Genomic DNA, 21,874 nt, shown 5'->3' on the forward strand with positions numbered 1-21,874 from the left:
CTGCGCGCTGCACCCTACAGTGACCGGAGTGTGTGGGTTTAATGTGGGAGCAATGGCGCACAGCTGCAGTGCTGTGCGCTACCTCATGTGAAGACTGGAGTCTTCTGCCGCCGATTTTGAAGTCTTCTTGCTTCTCTCGCCGGCTTCTGTCTTCTGGCTCTGCGAGGGGGACGGCGGCGCGGCTCCGGGATCGGACGACCAAGGGTGCATTCCTGTGTTCGATCCCTCTGGAGCTAATGGTGTCCAGCAGCCTAAGAAGCATGACCTATCCGCAGTTAGTAGGTCTGCTTCTCTCCCCTCAGTCCCACGTAGCAGAGAGTCTGTTGCCAGCAGAGCTCTCTGAAAATAAAAAAACCTAACAAAATATTTTTTTATTAGCAAGCTCAGGAGAGCTCACTAAAATGCACCCAGCTCTATCCGGGCACAGATTCTAACTGAGGTCTGGAGGAGGGACATAGAGGGAGGAGCCAGTGCACACCAGTAGTCCTAATTCTTTCTTAGAGTGCCCTGTCTCCTGCGGAGCCAGTCTATTCCCCATGGTCCTTACGGAGTCCCCAGCATCCACTAGGACGTTAGAGAAAATAGGATTTTGGTACTTACCAGGTAAATCCTTTTCTTTGAATCCATAGGGGGCACTGGAGTACTCTTGGGATATGGACGGTGCGTAGCAAAGGAAGGCACATTTAAATATTTAAATGAGCAACCCTCCACTTCCCTCCTGCATACTCCCAGGATCCTCAGTGTTTTTTACTGAGCCGAATAGGAGCGACAGAGAAGTGAACAATGGAGAATTACTTACATTATAAAATAACGGACAACAATTAAGTTGACACATAACGTTACTGACAACTAAACAGTTGACACTATAACCGATAGAACTTGAAAGTTTAAACCAGTCGGTGAGAATGTGTTACCATAAGATCCCCTGAACTTACCACAAACCAGGTAAAACTGCTCTGGGTGGGCGTCCAGTGCCCCCTATGGATTCAAAGAAAAGGATTTACCTGGTAAGTACCAAAATCCTATTTTCTTTTTCATCCACTAGGGGTCACTGGAGTACTCTTAGGACGTACCAAAGCTTCCCCCGTGGGCGGGAGAGCTGTTTGGCACCTGTAACACTAGGCGGCCAAAGCTAGAAGCTGATGCCGCAACGTATCAAACTTGTAAAAGCGCACCAACGTGTGCACTGCTGACCATGTAGCCGCACGGCAAAACTGCGTCGTAGAAGCCCCACGACCAGCTGCCCATGAAGTTCCCACAGAACGTGTGGAATGAGCTGTTACTAATGGAAACAGCTGTAACCTAGCATGAAGGTAAGCTTGACGTATGGTCAGTTTAATCTATATGGATAAGATCTGCTTAGAAGCTGGCCAACCCATCTTTGGCCGCATCAACGTATTCGTCTTACGAAATGTAGACGTTCGGGATACATAAACGCGTAATGCGCGTACCACAACCAAAGTTTCAGAATTTCCTGTTAACACAGGACCTACTATTGGTTGATTGAACTACTATTGGTTAATTGATGTGAAAAGATGACACTACCTTTGGCAAGAAAGCGGGATTCGTCCGCAGATCCGCTCTGTCATCATGAAACATTAAATACGGTGGCTTGCATGACAAGGCACCCAAAGTTGAAACACGACTTGCCGAAGCTAGGGCTAGAAGAAAAATAGTTTTCCAAGTGAAAAACTTAATATTCACTTGTTGTAAGGGTTCAAAATATGAAGACTGTAAGAAATCTAAAACCAGCTTCAAGCCCCATGGCGCTGTAGGTGGAATGAATGGAGGCTGTACTCTGAGGACTCCTTGCAGAAAAGTGTGTACAGACGGCAATAGAGCCAAACGTTTTTGAAATTACATTGATAAGCAGATACCTGCACCTTTAGTGTAGATAAACGCAGTCCTCCATCTAACCCCGTCTGTAGAAATAACAAAAGACGGAATAACTTGAAAGATGATGTCGGAAACTTCCGAGCTTCACACCAACCTATATAGGCACGCCATATTCTGTAATAATGAGCTGCTGTAACCGGCTTCCTAGCTCGTAACATGGTTGGTATAAAAAAATTTTTTTGGAATGCCCTCTTTCCTTAAGAGTGCGGTCTCAATAGCCACCCCGTTAAACGCCGCCGTGCTAACTCGGGGTAAAGGAACGGACCCTGTTGTAACAGGTCCGGACGTAGTAGGAGCGGACAAGAATCGTCTGCGAGTAGCCCGCGGAGATCCGAGAACCAAGCTCTCAGAGACCAATGAGGCGCTACTAGTATGACTGTGGCGGACTTTCTTGTGATCCGTTTTAGCAACAAAGGGGAGGAGCGGAAACGGTGGAAATAGATACACGAGGCTGTACAGCCACGCGATTGTGAGCATCCGCCGCCACTGCCATTGGATCTTGCGTTCTGGACACATACTGGGCGTTTGGTGAATGTGGCGAGATGCCATCAGGTCCACTTGAGGGTAACCCCACCTCTGGAACAACATGTGAAACACCTTTGGATTTAATGCCCATTCTCCTGGATGAAAATCCCGACGGCTGAGATAATCCGCCTCCCAGTTGCCCACTGCCGGAATGAACACTGCCGACAATATCACTTGGTGATGCTCGGGCCAAATGAGGATTCGAGCTATCTTTCCGCATTGCCATGCGGCTTCTCGTTCCTCCTTGTTTGTTGTATGCGACCGCCGTCGCGTTGTCTGACTGCACCTGGACAGACTGAGACCGAAGCATGTCCACTGCTTGTCGGAGCGCATTGTAAATTGCCCGTAGTTTCAGGACATTTATAGACAGCAATCTTTCGTGATCCGCCCAGAGACTCTGGAGCTGATAATTTTGAACTACAGCTCCCCAACCTCTGAGTCTAGAGTCCGTCATTAGAACTATCCAATGACCGGCGCTGAATTGTTTTCCTGCGGTTAGATTGTGTACTTTGAGCCACCAGATTAGAGATACTCTGGCCCGTGGCGACAACCTCACCCTGTGGTGAATCTGCAGATGCGAGCCCAACCACTGTGCGAGCACCTCCAGTTGAAAAGGACGTGAGTGAAATCTTCCGAACTGAATCGCTTCGAAAGCCGTCACCCTTGTGCCTAAGAGGCGAATGCACAAATGTACCGAGACTGTGCGTGGCTTGAGCACGAATTGTATTAGATGACGAATACTCTGTACCTTATGTTTTGGTAGGTAATTTCTTTGATCTACCCTATCGAGAATCATTCCTAGGAATTGAAGTGATTGAGACGAATTCATAAGTGATTTCTTGAATCTGACAATTCCACCGTGTTGAACTAGTTCATTGTGAAGGAGTATTTGTTGAACTAGAGCTGTGATGAGAAGGTTATCTAAGCACAGAACCATTATCACCAGCCGGGATCTGAGACTAACTTATCCCAGACATCACCCCTGTGACAACCCGAGGCGCTGATGAGAAACCAAACAGGAGAGTTTGAATGATGGACTGCCAACGTCTAAGTATGCCAGATGTAGTGGCAAAATTTTGAACACGCAAAAACGCATTCTTGACTTCTAGGGATAATATGATTTCAGTGGTTGTAAACCTGCAATCACTGACCGCATGAATTCCACTGATTGAGCCACTTTTGGTATATAACAGTCGGCCGGGTGCGGTACTACAAAAAAAATTGTAATAACCTTGAATCTAGGAGACACTGAATTGCGGTCTACAGAACTGCCTTTTTGTCTTCTGACACAGGCCGGCTAGTTTTGGATCTAGCCTTGACAAACCACAGCCAAGGTGGTAGACAATGGAACTCTATGTGTGATTGAACACTAATTATGTAACCGCAGATCTGTCTGATTTCAGTAATAATGTCGAATGAGACATCCGAAGAATTGCTTGCACAAAAGAAGAAACAAGACAATTAAAAAACCTTGCCATGCCATTGGCTTGTCAGCAGCCGTTGTGTCTGAACGACGTTAAACCACCTTCTCGACCACGCGTAGTCGTGTCGTGTGTTGTAGAACAACTGGAAAAGACTGAGGTTTAAAAGATTTGAACCCTGGTGCAGTTTTATTTGTAAGAACTGGTGTGGCAATGGCTGTAAATAGACTCTCACGCCGGAGCGTGAGAACTGAAATTTTCTAATTTAGGAGTAAATAACACATTTTCGTGTAAGGCCACGTAAAGCGTCTGTCAACCACAAAGAGTGATGATGGACTACGAGAACTAACATGGCTGACAGCTATAGCAGACATGCGTAAATTCTCAGGCGATATACCAATGTGAGTAACAAGCCGTCTAAACTGTTCTGAGGCCAGAACTGGCTATTAACTACGTCTGCGACTATAATGTCGGTAACCCAAACCCCAACTACAGCATAAACATTGCCTTTAGCATAGGTGGAATGTCCACACTGACTAGTTATTAAGTGTAGGTGCAGGTGGGACCTGGACAGTTTTGACACCAATAAATGCTGTCATAGACTCTGGTATAGTGAATGCTTAATAATAGAATTAGAACTATGAACACACACATCCGCACAGGCGCTCGCTGCGTTCTATCCTATAGGAACGCTTGCATCTGAACTAGGTTTCTTAGTGGCATTAAAACTCAGAACCTTGCGTCTGGCATTGAATCTTTTTGTACCACACAGCCGATGTTAGCATGCGCCCTCTGATGGGTACTGTTTACTTATTATATATTATCAGTTATTCATATAGCGCACACATATTCCGCAGCGCTCTCACAGAGAATACATGACCCTCCAGATGAGCATGTGACTACATTATAAACAGTTAGATGTAGCCGCTCAAATAGGATTAGGATATATATCCGGATGCGGACTGGTATTCCCACTGTGCACGTGGACCCTTAGATAAGTAACGTGCACATAAACTAGAAAAGTATTGCTGCACACTTTCTTGTGACAGAAAATTCCTAACACCACCCCTGCTCCTCTAGTGGGGAAGTGTTGTAGAACAGCAGAAAAAAATCCTGGACAAAGAAACAGGAAATTGAGTTAAAATGGTGTCCAGCCATGTGCTTAGTGCCATGTGCTTTCACCATATGTTAAGCATAAGAACAAGAAACAATAGAAATCAATTTCCAATTTACAGTAATGTTAGTCACAACAGATCAGGCATACATTACATATTACCGCCTATATATACATATGTAATATACTCCCTACGTATATTTGACATACTACAATATGTGTAATAAATTACCATGCATACATTAGATATAACATATGCATATTATTCATAACATATGCCTGCAATCGGGATCTGGCATACCTGCGGATATAATCATCTCCCCCCTGTGTCCCGCGATCTCCCCCTGTGCAGCCGTAGTGCTCTCCCCTCTCCCACTGACATAGCTAGCGGAGGGGAGCCGGAGAGCAGCAGGGGACGGATGCTGAAACCCAGCGGCGGCAGCCTGTCTGTCCGCGGCTGGGCTGAATAGCGGGCAGCGGGAGCGCACTGTGATCAGAGTGCTCCCGCTGAGAATGACGTGCGGCCTGAGCGCCGGGCGGCAGTCAGGCAGGCATCGGGCGGCAAGCTAGTGATAGTGTAGGAGCTTCCGCAGTATAGTATATATATATATATATATTGATTCACGTTTTTCGCATTTATTAAGATATTTACTGTTAATCACAAAATGAGTTGATATGTCCTTAAGAAAAATGTGCAGAGCTGGTCAGAATACTATATTTGCTGAATAATCTTGTTTTAAGGCATGACTTGTACAAGACAAATGCAACATTAAATGTATTGGAAATGTATCCAAGACGGACAAAGCAACACCAGATATATCCAAGGCTAATTGAGAAGAATAAAGAAAGAAATCTTTTGAGTTTGTCCGAAAGACTGATAAACGAAATAATAACCATTTTCAAGGCTGTCCTAGTTGCCACTTCTAACATTGTATGACAATCGATGTATTCAAGACATACATGGTGTATTCTGATTGGCTAAAATGTATTGGCAAGCATAAACCCTTTGTGTTCAAGCTATAAATAATAAAGCCATGACGGCCCCCGAGCGGGTCACTTGTGATTTGCTTCGGTTACGCATAAATTTGTGTCATCTTATCATTCATTGACCTCCAACCGGTTGCTAAAGGGGAACAGCATTCTGACTGATGACTGAAGAGAGTTCATAATCAGACCTGAATAGGTTAATATACCCTATCATTTGGGAGCATCGTCCGGGGTATTCCAGCATTTCCTCCACTGGCAATAAATCCTCTGATCTTTCAGGAACCGCTGATAACAAAAAAAACCGGTAAGTGAGATTTATTGTGTAGATTTCTACCTGCTCACTTGAACTCAGCGCTTCCTGTGTAAATCAAGGGGAGAGTCCAGTCGGGAAGGTCAGAGGATATCTTAAAGAGCCCAGCGTCAGTCAGAAGAAATTTTTTTTTAAAGGTACCATACATGTATGTTATATTGTTGAATTGTGTTATATTGTTGAATTATGTTATATTGTTGAATTGTGGGTAAATAATTTCAGATAAATTGTCACAAGTGCACAGGGGGAATTAATCAAGTATGCAGAAAACTTTTAAATTGTGCAAGTACTAATGCATGTTTATTAAGAAAATAGAGCCGTTTTATAAAGGTGGCGCATGGCCAAGATATGTTCTAATGCTGATAACCAGTTTGAATTGATAAATAACCAAAGAGGTATATGCAAATCTTGTACCTGTGTTGTTGTGTTAAGAAAATACAAAGGGTCTGTAGCACCAAGATTGCTGGCAATTACAAGCACTGAAGTCTCATTTGGTTATGTGGAAAATGATGATGAATTTTATTGTACAAAAGGTTGTCATTTTAAAAAGAGAATTGTTGGAACATTACATTAAGAATGATTGATTTAACATCATAACCTATTGGCCTAGGAACCACATAATTCCAGGTCTAAGACCCATGTGCCGTGCAGTCTCAAACAGCTGCCGTGCACGCAGATAACAGATATAGGATTTACTGTCATCTTTGTTTTTGTATCCTTGCACTGTTATATGTACTCTGTCAATATGCTTTTGAAAAGGTGGGGGGGAGTCGGGTTGTCTGCTGAATAATGAAACTAGATTCTCCTACACACACTGATAGGTATTTCTCACATCCAAGCATTCCCGGTGTTAGCTGTTACTTTCTGAAGAGAAACAAGCATTAAACTACAACAGGGATACTGATACAAGCAGGAGTCCATATAGGCAGGGGGATAGACCCTTGGAGTAACTTAACAATAATATTAGGGACGCATCTCAGTGATCCAGAAGAAATAATCTATTATGCAGGTCTCACTTGGGGAGCAGTACTAACAAATTCTCCACCAACACAGGGAGGAAGGGGCAACACTACAACCCCAGTCATTTGTCCACAGACGGATTGAAGAAGCTCTTTTAGAGATTCTTTAACAGGAGATTTTAATTCCCTCATAAGGAGTTATTAAAATACCACATCAGGATGGGTTCAAACCCGTGGATATTGTTAATAACAAGGAGGGAAGCAAAGCTTTAAAAGGAGATTTTAAGTCCCTCATAAGGAGTTACTAAAATACCACATCAGGAGGGGTTCCGCGCACGTTCACCCAGGCATGGGAGCGCGGTCTGTAAAGATGTCAGGGCCCGACAAACCCGTGGATATTGTTAGTAACAGGGAGGGGAGGAAAGCTTTGAAAGGAATAAGTAAAATTTTTAAAAGAGCAGGTTTTCCGTCAGAAGGGACACCAGACTTAGAGCAATGGGAAAAATTTGCCTCCTGTAACAAGAGTTGGATAATTAAGCATAATAGTAGAGATCAAGCATCCATCTGGATCACTGTAGCAAAAGAATTAGGAGCAGAGAATAGAAGAAGAGATGAGGAAAATGATTTCCCCATTGTACCAGAGTACTCAATAGCACCACAACCAGCGTTAAACTCACTGCCTGTAATTGCAGCAACAGCACCTGCACACTATACCCCACCCCTATACCCAGACATGCATGCACACCAAGGTACCCCTAGTATGAACAGAATGCAATTACCTACAAGCTCACTAACAGTGAGATTACAAAGATACGAGCAAGGAAAAGAGTGACAAATAATCAGCCCTATCTTAGAAGGATTTGTGGTTGAAAATCCGAATGATTTACCTGAGCTATGTGTACAGAGTATGCCCCAGTGTCCTGATACTTCATCACAAGAAACCCCAACAAGGTTAAAGCAAAGAAATTTTCTACCTAATGCTTCCCTCATGTTTAAACGAGTGGTAGACACCTGCAATCAAGCTGAGTCCAGTAAACAATTGTCCACAATCAGGAACTATAGGCGAAAGGGTGCAAATCAGGTGAAGAGGAGAAGCAAGGGGTCAAGACACAGCCTCTACAGCTTTTCATGCCCAGGTGCATAATGTACAGAATAAACTGACATATTTTCCAGAAAGATTGTGTCCGGTATGTCAGTTTTGCGTTCCAGAAGGATATGAACATTGCCCAAATTGTGGAAACTGGATTTCACACCATGAACCACTGAAAGACGGTCATCATTGCCTGTTTCTCTGTATCCAGCACAAGTACAGGGAATACACAACCCAGATAATGCAGCCAGGACGAACGAACCATACATCGTACAGAGCCAACACCACAAACCATGGTATGGCAATGACCTCGCAAATATAGTTGCAGAGTCCCCAGATCCTAGAAAAGAAAAAAAAAAAAAAAACCAACAGCAGTTTATGCCTATATGGAAAGAATTCAAACCATATGGACACCGGCATGGGTCGACTACCACCAGTTGTGTGAGGCTATACTAAGACCAGCAACTGCCCAAACAGTAAGCACCATGTTAAAAGCAGATGCAGTAGATGATTGCCCAGCCATAACGGACGTTCCGACAGAGAAAAATAGAACAACGTTTGAAAGTGGAAAGATGTACATGACAAGACTTAAGAGATGGTGTCATGCACAGACACTCAGGGCACCAGCAGCCCCAGACTTGAAACAGGAAAAGACTGAGTCCATCAGAACTTACTATGATAAAGTCACTATACGACACACAAGATGATAGAATATGAAGGTGTGCAACTCCTGTGTCGACAACAGTGTACTCAGTCACCACTGGCAGTTCGATAAAAGTGACTTTACCCACAGGAGACCCAAGGGTTTCAAGAGCTGTTTTTTTTTTATGCACAACCAGATTCCTCTGCGTTTACTTACAGATCAAGCCATTGCAACGACTGGATTGGGAGGTTAAGCCCTACCCTTGCAAGAAAGCAAAGATGTAACCTGAAATACAAGCTGCTATACAAGACTATCTCTCACAGGAAAAGTAAGACAAAGAGGAACAACAACTCCCAGCATAAACATCATTATGTTAAACACCAGCCTGGGTGGACTTGGACTAAGGAAATGACATGCCAGCAGCAGTGAGAAAGAATATGCAAGTAAAGAAAGAACAAAGTATGAAGAATAATGAATGAATCATAAAGAGAGGTGATTGGAAAAAAAAAAAATGAAAAGTTGAGAAACAATATGAAGGTTGCATGAAAGTTTGGAGACTAAAGGAAGTCTGCTTTAAGAAGGACAAAGAAAGACATCTGACAAGTGGTCAGTACTACCTGGCAAGATTACAGAGATAATGCCATGATTTAAAGCAACAGAAGCTCCGGGGTTTAAAGCAAATAATAAGGAACAAGACAGAAAAAGTTCCAGAAGACAAATGAATGATGCTTCTTCTGCCAATATGAAGTACAAGCTTCTTTAGGTACTCCCCAGTGAACATAATGTCTCCAGAGGAAACAGCAGAAGGTATGATTACAGTCACCTTGCCCACTGGAGAAATACGTCTGTGCCTAATGAATACTGGAGCCAGCACACGCAGAAGACAGCAGAGGGAGATACCACAAGAACTGGTGATATCAGAAATTCTTAAAGGGACAGGAGATGAGAGAAATGCAGTCACCAATACCAGCCCAATTCTTGACCTTGGAGTACATGTCCAGTGACTTTGCTGAAGCACAATGTACTAAAGCTTATCCAAGGAGAATACAGTACACACCAGCAAAAGTTTAACTTTCCAGCAACTTATCAAAGGAAAGAACAAAAAGCCATCTAGAAGCAAGTTAAAACAGAAGTTCAGTATTGGCTCATTCCCGCAGTACCAGTTGTAGAAGAAAGTAAGCAATACTACTGGACCAGGATAGCCCTGTGGAGGGGCTATATCACCAAGTGATATATCCACAAAACACACAGCTAAATACAGGATGTGAATGAACTGTTGATTGCCACCACTACTAAAAGAAGTACCAAGAAGGGGCAGTGTCCTTAGTGAAGTTTCTGGAAGAACAAGACTGCAGAGCCTCAGAAGGAGAAATTGCAGCTAGTCAAGCAAGAGTTAATCTTCCTAGGACACTCAAGGTACCCGACATCTAACAAAAGTGAGAAGGAAAAGATTTATACTGCAAGCTAAGATGCCAACTAGTGTCAAGCAAGTCAGATGATCATTCCTGGGCCTAGTAGGACACTACAGAACATGGATACCTCTAGCACCAGTCTACATGCAAGCATTGTATGACAACACTGAAAGGGAGGAGGGTCCGCATCCTACATACAGCAACAGATGAATTAAGCTATTGAACACCTGGAAACAGCAGTTGCCTCATCTCAAGCCCTAGAACTACCTGACTATTAAAGAAGGAGGCCATACATAGAAGTCCTTATGCAAAATCATGGACTGAGGTGAAGACCAGTGGCCTACAACTTAAGCAAGCTTGACAGCGGTAATCAAAGAGCACCTACCGGCATCAGAGCAGTGATAGCAGCAACAGCCCTAAAATAGTATAAGAGCACAGACACAGTGATGAATCAGAAGTCCTAGAAGAGGACAAGAGCACAGGCATAGTGCTGAATCATGAACTTATCATCCAGGGTCCACATGCAGGTACAGAGAAGCTTCAACAAGCAAGAACCAAACACCTGTCAGTGGCAAGGCTGACCATGTATGAAGTAGCACTGCCAAAATGTGACAAGTAACCATCAGAAGATGTATTACCCTCAACGCAGCAACCCTTTTCCAACATTAATCAATAAAGGTGTTGAATCTCAAGATTCAAAAGGAGGGAAAATCAGATTATCTACTGATGAATGGGAAAGCCAGAAGTTTCTAATATTCACTCACGAAGGTAAACAATATGGTGGGACACAATTACCCCAAGGGGGAGCCACTAGTCCATCAGATTTCTCAGAGGCAATGGCATTAATCCTGCAGAAATGGAGACCACACTTTACAGACACCCAGTTAGTTCAATATGTCGATGATCTGCTTATTGCTGCACAGACAGAAGAGAAGTGCAAAAAGGAAACAGTATCACTACTCATCTTTTTGGCAGAAGAAGATTGCAGAGTGTCAAAAGACAAGCTTCAGCTAGTACAGAAAAAAGTTGTCTTCTTAGGACACTGCATATCTCAAGGAACAAGGCATCTTACTGATAAAAGAACAAAAGCAATAACTCAAGAAAAAACCCCAAGAACATTAAAAGAAATCAGAGCTTTCCTGGGCCTTATTGGTTATTGCAGAGAATGGATACCCTCAGCCTCATTACTGATGCAATCCCTATATGAATTAATAAAAAAGGAGGCGTCAGCAGAAAACAGGGACACCATTGAAGAAGCAGTAAGACAACTAAAGCAAACCATAATAACAGCCCCAGCATTGGGATTGCTTGATCATCCACTGTGTATACAAGTACCTCACGCTGTAACAAGAATATTAAGTCAAGCAAAAACTAAGCATCTTTCTGCAGCCAGACTTACCAAATATGAAGTAGCACTGTTCAGCGCCTCCCATGTCACCATCACAAGATGCACTGTACTAAACCCAGCCACACTCCTTCCCATCAACGATTCAAAAGAGGGGAGGACAGGGGAAGATGGTAATGATGGTGAATCGTCAGATGAAGAGGAAATTGCTGCTACAGACGCAGAGAATACAACACAATCATCTCCACACGATTGCTTAGCCCTCATGGAATTAGAGACTTTACCTCTCCCTAATGTCCAAGATACACCATTGGACAATCCAGACATGAACCTGTTCGTCGATGGATCAAGATATTATGATAATGGATCCCCAAAGACAGGATATGCAGTAACAACTGAAACTGAAGTCATAGACTCTGGAGCATTGCTACCAAGTATGTCAGCACAAGAAGCAGAACTCATAGCAATGACCAAAGCCTGCATACATGCTGAAAACATGACAGCTAACATCTAGTCCCAAGATTACGCTGTTATATGGAAAAGTAGGGACTTCAAAAGTGCAAACGGAAAACCCATCAAACATGCCAGTTTGATTATGGAACTCTTCAGAGCATTGGAACTACCTAAAAGAATTGGAATAATCAAGGTACAAGCACATACTAAGAGCCAAACCATGGAAGCTAAAGGAAATGCATTTGCAGATGCAGAAGCCAAGAGAATTGCCTTACAATCAAAAGAACTTGAGCAAGTCTTAGTAGCTCAAGACGTGAAGCAAATGCCTAGTGAACAGGAGCTGATCAAAATTCAACAACAAGCATCACAAGGAGAAAAGGAGAAATGGAGACGATTGGGGGCAGAAGAAGATGAACATGGACTTTGGAAGTCAAGAGAATTGAAGTACTGTCTACCAGCAGCTCTATTTCCACCTATGTTACAAGTAGCTCATGGACAAGTGCACCATTCAAAGGAAGCCATGGTGAATAGAGTACAAGAGCATTGGATAGCTCCAGGCTTCAATAAAGCTGCAACAAACTTTGTAGCAGGATGCTGGATCTGTGGAATCAGCAATCCAGGACAAAGAACCAAGACACCTCTAGGAACTATACCCAAAGCCTCTTACCCATTTGAAAGACTACAAATTGACTATATACAGTGGCGACGAAGCAGTCCATATGAATATGTACTAGTAGCAACGGACATGTTTAGTCACTGGGCCGAAGCCTGGCCAGTAAGCAAAGCCACAGCAAAAACCACTGCAAAGAAACTGATAGCAGAAGTAGTATGTAGATTTGGGATACCTGAGGTTATAGAATCAGATAGAGGTACACATTTCACGGGAGAAGTCATGCAGCATATAATGAAAGATTTGGGGGTACAGCAGGCCTTCCATGTGCCTTACCAGCCCCAGGCGAGTGGGAGGGGGGACATCTGAACTTTGACCTTAAACTAAAACTACAGAAAATGATGACATCTTCATAGAAGTGGCACCACAAATAGTCTGTATGATTACATATGACAAACAGATCAGTCAGCTATATCAGTTGCCAAACCCTTTTTCAGGATGCCTGTTTAATGTAACTCATTTAATATGGAAAAATCAGACTATTATTTTCTATAAGGATCAAACTGACTACCTAGATCAGGCTTTTAAGCCATTAACTCTTCCCCCCCATAACATAACTGTAAGCATACAGGATATCATTAACATAATCAACAATACAGAAAAATTGGAAGAGCATCTAAGGGAAGTTAATTACTCTACAAGACATGCGCAGATGCAAACAATAGTAGAAGCTGGGGAATTGAAACACATGGCCACACAGTTAAAGAATAACTTACAGCATCACTGGTGGGATATTTTCACAGGAAAATCCCCATCAGCTACAGGATTAATGAAAACTGTCCTACACCCACTACTGGCAATAGTCATAGTATTGATAGGACTGGTTGCTTGGAATTGTTATTTTCCTGCAGGTTCAGTAAACATGTGAACAAGATAAACGCAATCAGAAATGCCCAAGAGGTTCTTCTGTAGAATAGGGAGAAAAAGTGGAATCAAAAAGAGGGGAAATGATAGTGTAGGAGCTTCCGCAGTATAGTATATATATATATATTGATTCACGTTTTTCGCATTTATTAAGATATTTACTGTTAATCACAAAATGAGTTGATATGTCCTTAAGAAAAATGTGCAGAGCTGGTCAGAATACTATATTTGCTGAATAATCTTGTTTTAAGGCATGACTTGTACAAGACAAATGCAACATTAAATGTATTGGAAATGTATCCAAGACGGACAAAGCAACACCAGATATATCCAAGGCTAATTGAGAAGAATAAAGAAAGAAATCTTTTGAGTTTATGTCCGAAAGACTGATAAACGAAATAATAACCATTTTCAAGGCTGTCCTAGTTGCCACTTCTAACATTGTATGACAATCGATGTATTCAAGACATACATGGTGTATTCTGATTGGCTAAAATGTATTGGCAAGCATAAACCCTTTGTGTTCAAGCTATAAATAATAAAGCCATGACGGCCCCCGAGCGGGTCACTTATGATTTGCTTCGGTTACGCATAAATTTGTGTCATCTTATCATTCATTGACCTCCAACCGGTTGCTAAAGGGGAACAGCATTCTGACTGATGACTGAAGAGAGTTCATAATCAGACCTGAATAGGTTAATATACCCTATCAGTAGCGGCGGCCAGCGGGGGGGCCTGTAGCGGCGGCCAGCTGGGAACATGGAGCGGGCGGCCAGCAGGGTGTATGTAGTGGCGGCCAGCGGGGTATCTGTAGCGGCGGCCAGCGGGGAACATGGAGCGGGCGGCCAGCGGCGGAAGACCACGCTCCCAGCACCTGCTGTGTGTCTGGGAGCGTGCAGTACTGGGGGAGTGCACTAACCTTGCGGAAGCTGTGGAAGCTAACCGCATGCAGTCTCTCCTTTCATCTTGCGGCAGCAGCGCTGAAAGCGCCTGTTAGAAAAAATTATGACTCCTCTGAAATCTCCTCCACCCAGCGTGTACATGTGGAGGAGATGGCCACTCAGTCCCGGACCCTCACTTCTCTGTAAGTGGGGAAGGGACCGCATGCTGCCTGGCTGACACGGCCGTGCTTCTCCTGCAAGTGCCCACGTGTCAGCAGCGGCTGGAGGCAGTACAATTCCGGACCCACACTTCTTAGTAAGTGGGGAAGGTATTGTCTGTAAAATCAATCAAAAATGAAAGTTGTAAAAAGTAAAATCAAACGTGAGCTTTCAGCTCATGATGTGCTTCCTTGAGGCACATAAAAACACTGAGGATCCTGGGAGTATGCAGGAGGGAAGTGGAGGGTTGCTCATTTAAATATTTAAATGTGCCTTCCTTTGCTACGCACCGTCCATATCCCAAGAGTACTCCAGTGACCCCTAGTGGATGAAAAAGAAAGATGTTTATTCCTGGTGCATCTAATCTTGTTACTTATATGAAGTAAGAGGTGTGTTTACAGTAAACAGTTGGAGAGTGCAGATATTAGGTACCCAATTTGATTGTAGCATATGAGATTATAATTGAAGAGGATTATAATGTAAACAATAATAAACGTGAGCAGCCTTCCCCTTCCCAGAGTAGGAAACATACTTTATTTTCATAAATATAATCTTGTTTTTAAATCAGAATTGCAGCACTTTAACTTAATTAGCATAAATGAGTGTGAATTAGATGCATTTGGTGAATCAGACATGACCTGCAGCTGTCGTCATCATCATCGTCTCATAATATGCACCAGTGCCTAAGTATCACCAAGTCATATTCCTTCAAACAAGCATATATGCAACTTTTCGCTGTCCTGAAAGGCAGCAATTCGTGTCTAGGCACCAACAATACACCCCTACTGCACTTTGGCTGCAGAGAACCACAAGTACAAGTTACCTGGTGAAAAAAAGGCACACACTGCGAAAAGACACCCATGCGCACTACTAAAACATAGCTCATAAAATACTGATAACAAATAAACAACAACTAACTTTATCTTCACGGGCCATGTACAAGGCTTTTTTTCTGAGGCTAAAAATCCCATCTTCCACACTTCTCTGGCGATTTGTAAGGTATGACAAAAGAAAAATAAAGCTATAAATCGTTTTATCTACTAGGCTAAATCAGTGTCCACAACAACAGCCAGCAGATCACTAGAAGATGGAAAAAAATCTTTACCAAGTATATAGTAATTAGGCACTATCAGAACTGCTTTTCTACACACCTGTTACAATTGGAGATAGTCTCCAGACAAGAATACAGATAAAAAACACAGCATACATATGCTAGAAACATATTCATTACATACAGATACTGTATCACTAAAATATGTAATTTACTAAGAAATAAATAAAAAATAAAATCACTTATGTCACTTCATAGTGTGCAACAAATCAATCTCATATAAAATGAATAGACAGCCAATATAGAAATTCAGTCTTCGAATAAATTCCTCATAGTCCCAATTTGGGGGGACATGGGGGAATGGACAATGAAAGTGTAGGCAAGTAGCCTCGTAAGGACACTAGAAGATAATCACTGGTGACTGGTGAGAAACCCTCCAATAATACTTCATGGATATCTATCATCAGACCATATTCACAGCTGTGAGTTTAAACCATATAATCAGTGTGTAAAAATCACCTGTGTGAGATTACCCTAAGGATGGGCATGTGTGAATAGGACAAACCTAGAAGATTAAAGACCCATACACACTAGAAGATATTTTCCACAGATATGAGCGATAACGACGGTTAGGAACGATCAAATCGTGTACAAAGCAAACGATGTGCGCACCATTGGTTGTTGGAAGCAGGTTGTCAGTCGTCCATGCATGCAGCTCAATCTCCTCCATCCCAGCAGAACAGATCATTCGTCGTTCAGATTGTTTGTAAGAAAAATTGCTCATCTTCCACATTGTTTATCTTTCACATCCTTCAAGTTTTCTAGTGTGTATGGGCCTTAACATAGCACATTTCCTATAAATTATACGGAGAACATAAAAATGTACCTTAAAGGGGTACACACTAGGCGATTTTAGCCTAAAAAATAAACTGTAACGACATAAATGTCATTATCATTTATTTTTAGGCTTATATCGTCCTGTGGGTATGGGGGCAATATCGGTGACCGATAAACGAGGAGTGCTCCCGCACACCGTTCAGTGATCACCAATATTGAGCAGACATGCAGCTCAACCCGTCAATGTCGGGCTGAGCCGCAAGATCGGGAATGCCGGCGTTGACATCACTGAACATTGGGGGTCATTCCGAGTTGATCGTAGCTGTGCTAAATTTAGCACAGCTACGATCATGAACTCAGACATTCGGGGGACGCCCAGCACAGGGCTAGTCAGCCCCGCAGTGCCGCCCCCCCTCCCCAAATACAAAAGCATCACACAGCGGCGATGCTCTTGCATTTGTGGAGTAACTCCCGGCCAGCGCAGCTCCTGCGGCTGGCCAGGAGTTGTGTGTCGCTGCCGCTGGCCGCAGCGGCTGCTCGAGACGTAACGCAGCTGCCGCAGCACACTCCCCCACCGGTCTGGCCACGCCTACTAAATGGCGGCGACCCGATCGCTGCGACAAACTGCAGTGAGCGATCGAGTCGGAATAACCCCCATTATCATTGAGCAATAACGTTCAGCGTGTACGCACTTTATCGTTGAACGCTATATCATTCAACGATATAGTCGTCCATCGCTGGCAATTCCCCGTCGCCTAGTGTGTACCCGCCTTTCCTATAGGCTTCCAAGAGATGCAATAAACCAATAGATCATCTCAATTTAGAAGTAAAGCCAATTTTCATTGTAAATAATCTCAATGACGATTTTCATGATTACATATAAATAAAAAAGAAGCAGCAACAGTTACCTGGAGGTACATCTTGTATATCATAGTACCAATTAACTGGATGTCCTGATTTTGTTATTCCTTTCTTATAAACTGATGTCGTCTCATCATATTTTGTCTCAACACTCTTTCCTGTTAACGTAAGTGCTTGGATTTCACTTAGTTTAGGGCTCACTTCTACTAGGTGTATGGAGATATTGCAAGAATTCAGTAAATGCTGGAACTGAATAAAGACCTGTAACAAAATTATGAAATAATATCTGAGATAGCATTTCATTAATTGAGTTATTAAAACAAAGCATACATAATTTAAAATAAATATTACTCTTATAAAACAATAATTGTAATCTGTGTTCCAAAAGAGCAGCTTTGTCCACAATTGAGGACACAAACTCAAATTACGAAGAAACACAAATGGGTTTTAACGTTGAACTTTCAGAGCATCTTACATTGAGATATCAGGCCACCCTCTATGTCAGAGGTTCTCAAACTCGGTCCTCGGGGGCCCACACAGTGCATATTTTGCAGGTAACCCAGCAGGTGCACAGGTGTATTAATTACTCACTGACACATTTTAAAAGGTCCACAGGTGGAGCTAATTATTTCACTTGTGATTCTGTGAGGAGACCTGCAAAACATGCACTGTGTGGGCCCCCGAGGACCGAGTTTGAGAACCTCTGCTCTATGTTGTAGCAGAAAAGAGACACTTCCCTCATAAAGCACCCATAATATCAAGCGTAAACAGAAGCCTTTATACAGTATGCCTGATTATCAATTATTATAGGCGAGTGCAGGAATTTATACTAGGAGTTATCAGAATTACACCACCGCACTCCCTCTATATGTATTGATGCCAAGAGAAAGAGAAGAGCAGTCTCCACGGAGTACGTAGGAAAATAAGAATACACCGTTATCTACATTATATTGAATGAAGTCTTAATAGCCTACCCATTTGTTTCTTCAGACATTGCTTTTATGTTCACCTATTGTGCATGGTGCATGATATATCAAAGGGGCCCAGACCATGCACTAATGGTTAGCCTAGCCTCTAAGCATGGGCCCCTAAAACTGCATTTCCCCAGTGGACCCTTCATGTGCCAGTCTGACACTGGCCAGTATGCTCATATGAGGCTTTGGAAAAATATTTATACAATAGGTGAGCATAAAAGCAATGTCTGAAGAAACAAATGGGTAGGCTAGAAAGAGTCTTCTTTCAACAGGATCTGCGCGGAAACAGACAGGGTATTTTTATTTTATCTTAGGCAAGGTTTAAAACGTACTGGATACCAGATTCATTACATGGACTTCAGTATATAGGTACATAACCCCCAAGCAAATTATGGATTAAATCCAACAACTTCACAAATAGCACAAAGTCACATAATGTGTGTTTGAAAGTCATTTTGCTTACCCTTAAAATATCATCCATTAGAGTGCCCCTTCCAGGCCCAAGTTCCACTAACTTCAGAGATTTTGATTTTCCACCAGCTATCCATTCACTAATACACCATATCCCAATTAGCTGTATAAACAGAAACAATCAGGTTAACTAAATGTAAGACAAATCGACTCAACGGGAAAAATCCTAGAAGAGCTTAAAGGGGTTACACACTAAAGAGATGTGTGCTGAGTGATCTATCAGTGACCACTCAGCACACATACTGTATCTCCCCCCACTCAGCATAGAGCGATGTGTGCGAAGGTGGGGCGGGGGACAGGGGGCCGCTCACTTCACACAGCGCTGAAGTGAGCGACCTGCTAACTTGGCAGAAACTCCCTTTAACTGTTACAAGTCGTGTGAACCTTGTTAAAATGATCATCCAACCCAAATTTCTTTATATATTGCAGAATGCACCAGTTTATATCCCTGCCTCCCAGTTTTTGTTGATTTCCCGATATATTGCCTCTTATTTGGGGAGCTAAACGGGCTCGCATTGCATATAAAACACTTAGCAGACCCAGAGTGGAGGGCGGCCTCGCACTGCCGGATATTCGTCTTTATGACTTAGCTGCCCAGCTAGTACAACTTTGTGAGTGGGTTACCCCGGGGGATTATGGGAATCTCCCAGTGGCTCTTTTGGATAAAGCCGGCTTAATATTTTCTCCGTTGCAGTTTCTACTGGCACATACTTCATTGTCCTTTCTTCCCTCATTATCACAACAGGCTCGTAGAGTATGGCTGGCAACTGAGAAATTGTTGGGGGGTTACTCAATAGACCCCTGCTCTCCACTGTGGAACAATATGTAATTTTCTGAAACCTACGGTTTAGAGGGCAGCTCCGGCTGGACCTCTTTTGGGGTGTCTGCCATGGAGCAACTTTATCAGGATGGGGCGCTCCATAGTTTTGATTACTTATCTACTACATATGCCATTCCTAGATATTATTTTTTTCGGTACTTACAGCTCCGGCATGCACTGACAGCGCAGTGGTGGGGCTCTGCTCCACAATTATCTGAATCCCCTGTTCATACAATAATCCGTACGTTACCTTCTCGTGGAAGGGTCTCTGTTCTCTACTCCTCCCTCCTCTTCTGGATCGGATGGGCTGAGATAAATGGGTACAAGATCTTAGTACAATTGATGAAGACTGGGACCATATCCTGGCTTCCCCGCATGGGGCTACAGCGAGTGCTAGATTCCAGCAAATACAGCTGTACATCCTACATAGGGTCTGCTGGACTCCTTGTGGTCTGTTTAAGTTTGGAGGCTCAGCTTCTGATAACTGTCCGAAATGCTCTGCTCCAGCTGCTGGGTTCTGGCACGTGCTTTGGCAGTGCCCTCGGGTGTATGCCTTCTGGGAAGATGTTGCGGCCTCTGTGCGTCACACGGGCATACAGATTCCGTTGTATATTTGGTTTTGATTTGCGGGAAGTCCTCCTGTCCCATTCTTGTCTTTATGTCAATAACACTTTAGCATTGGCCCGAGTGTGTATAGCCCGTCACTGGATGGCTCGTGCCCCTCCGTCATCTGCTGAATGGGTTGCCCTGGTGAATACTACTCTCTCCCATGAGCGCTTTGTGTACACTAAACGTAACTGCCTAATAAAATTTGATAAGGTATGGGGCTCTTGGAAGAACTCTCGGCACTTTATTGATCCTTAGCCTTACATATTACGCTGAGCTGCTCCCGGTGCGGACCAGCCTACCCTTCCCCACACATCCAAGCACGTAGCCGGACTTTCTTTTTCTTTTTTTGTATTACTCTGATGATCGATATTGACGTATCATTTCAATTTATCGATGTTATAATATCAATTTTATACTGTCGATGGCTGTTATAGTTTAAAGCCCTTACTACTCTTGGTCTATATTTTGTGGTACTATCTGATGGCTATGCGCCTGATGTGTAGCTATGTCTCTTTAATATACAGCCTAGTTAATTTTTGAAGTTGTCACATGAAAAGCACAAATTTGGATTTGTTACTGTTTATTTCTATGTCTTGTCTTATTTTCACTTTCTGTTAAGTTATTTTTGAAAAACAATAAAAAAAAATACGTGATTAAAAATAAAAATAAAAAAGTGAGCGACCTGCTAGATTGAGACTGCATGCAGGCGACAGCGATGCGCCCATCGCTGGGGGCATACACACGAGAGATCTGTGCTAAAGTTCTAAGCAATCTAGTCAGATTACTTAAGGGGGTTACTCACGGGAGAGATGTGTGCTGAGCGATCTTAACACAGACCGCTCAGCACACATCTCTCTCCCCGCTCAGCACAGCGCGATGTGCTGAGCGAGGGGGAAAGCCGACGGGGGGCCGCTCACTTCACACAACGGTGAAGTGAGCGACCCGCTAGATTGAGCCTGCATGCAGGCTCAATCTAGCACCGGCGATAGCAATGCGCGGGGCCGCGCATCGCTATCGCTGGAGGGCATACACACGGCAGATCCGTGCTTAAAATCTAAGCAATCTAGCAAGATTGCTTAGATTTTAAGCACGGATCTCTCCGTGTGTACCCCCCTTTAGATTTTAAGCACAGATCTCTCCGTGTGTATGCCCCTTAAGGTATCATTCAGATAGAAGCTTTAAGTGTTTTCTTGTGCTACTTATTTATAAAAATAAGAGATAAGAAAAGCATTCTGAGCTTACAGACAGCACAGATTGTAAAAATTCCAGTTGGATACTTATTTGTGATCCAACATAGGGGGTAATTCCAAGTTGATCACAGCAGGAATTATTTTTAGCACAGAGAGTTAGATTTGGGTGTGGTGAGTTCAATCTTCAATCTAAATTGCAGTGTAAAAATAAAGCAGCCAGTATTTACCCTGCACAGAAACAAAATAACCCACCCAAATCTAACTCTCTCTGC

The 21,874-nt window shown here is 43.1% G+C and overlaps 1 protein-coding gene across 3 annotated transcripts in view; it reads right to left on the reverse strand.

Moving 5' to 3' along the window:
* Nucleotides 1-21,874, reverse strand: part of NDUFAF7 (NADH:ubiquinone oxidoreductase complex assembly factor 7) — a 133,096-nt gene that overhangs the window by 51,522 nt on the left and 59,700 nt on the right. For all 3 annotated transcript variants that reach the window (XM_063917578.1, XM_063917577.1, XM_063917576.1), the window contains exons 4-5: nt 18,976-19,086; nt 17,586-17,799 (exon numbers count right to left, since the gene is read on the reverse strand). In XM_063917578.1, the coding sequence (XP_063773648.1) occupies nt 17,586-17,799; nt 18,976-19,086 (325 nt within the window). The remainder of the gene's footprint in view (nt 1-17,585; nt 17,800-18,975; nt 19,087-21,874) is intronic.

Source organism: Pseudophryne corroboree, chromosome 4 (assembly GCF_028390025.1).
Source record: "Pseudophryne corroboree isolate aPseCor3 chromosome 4, aPseCor3.hap2, whole genome shotgun sequence".
Lineage (NCBI taxonomy): Eukaryota > Metazoa > Chordata > Amphibia > Anura > Myobatrachidae > Pseudophryne > Pseudophryne corroboree.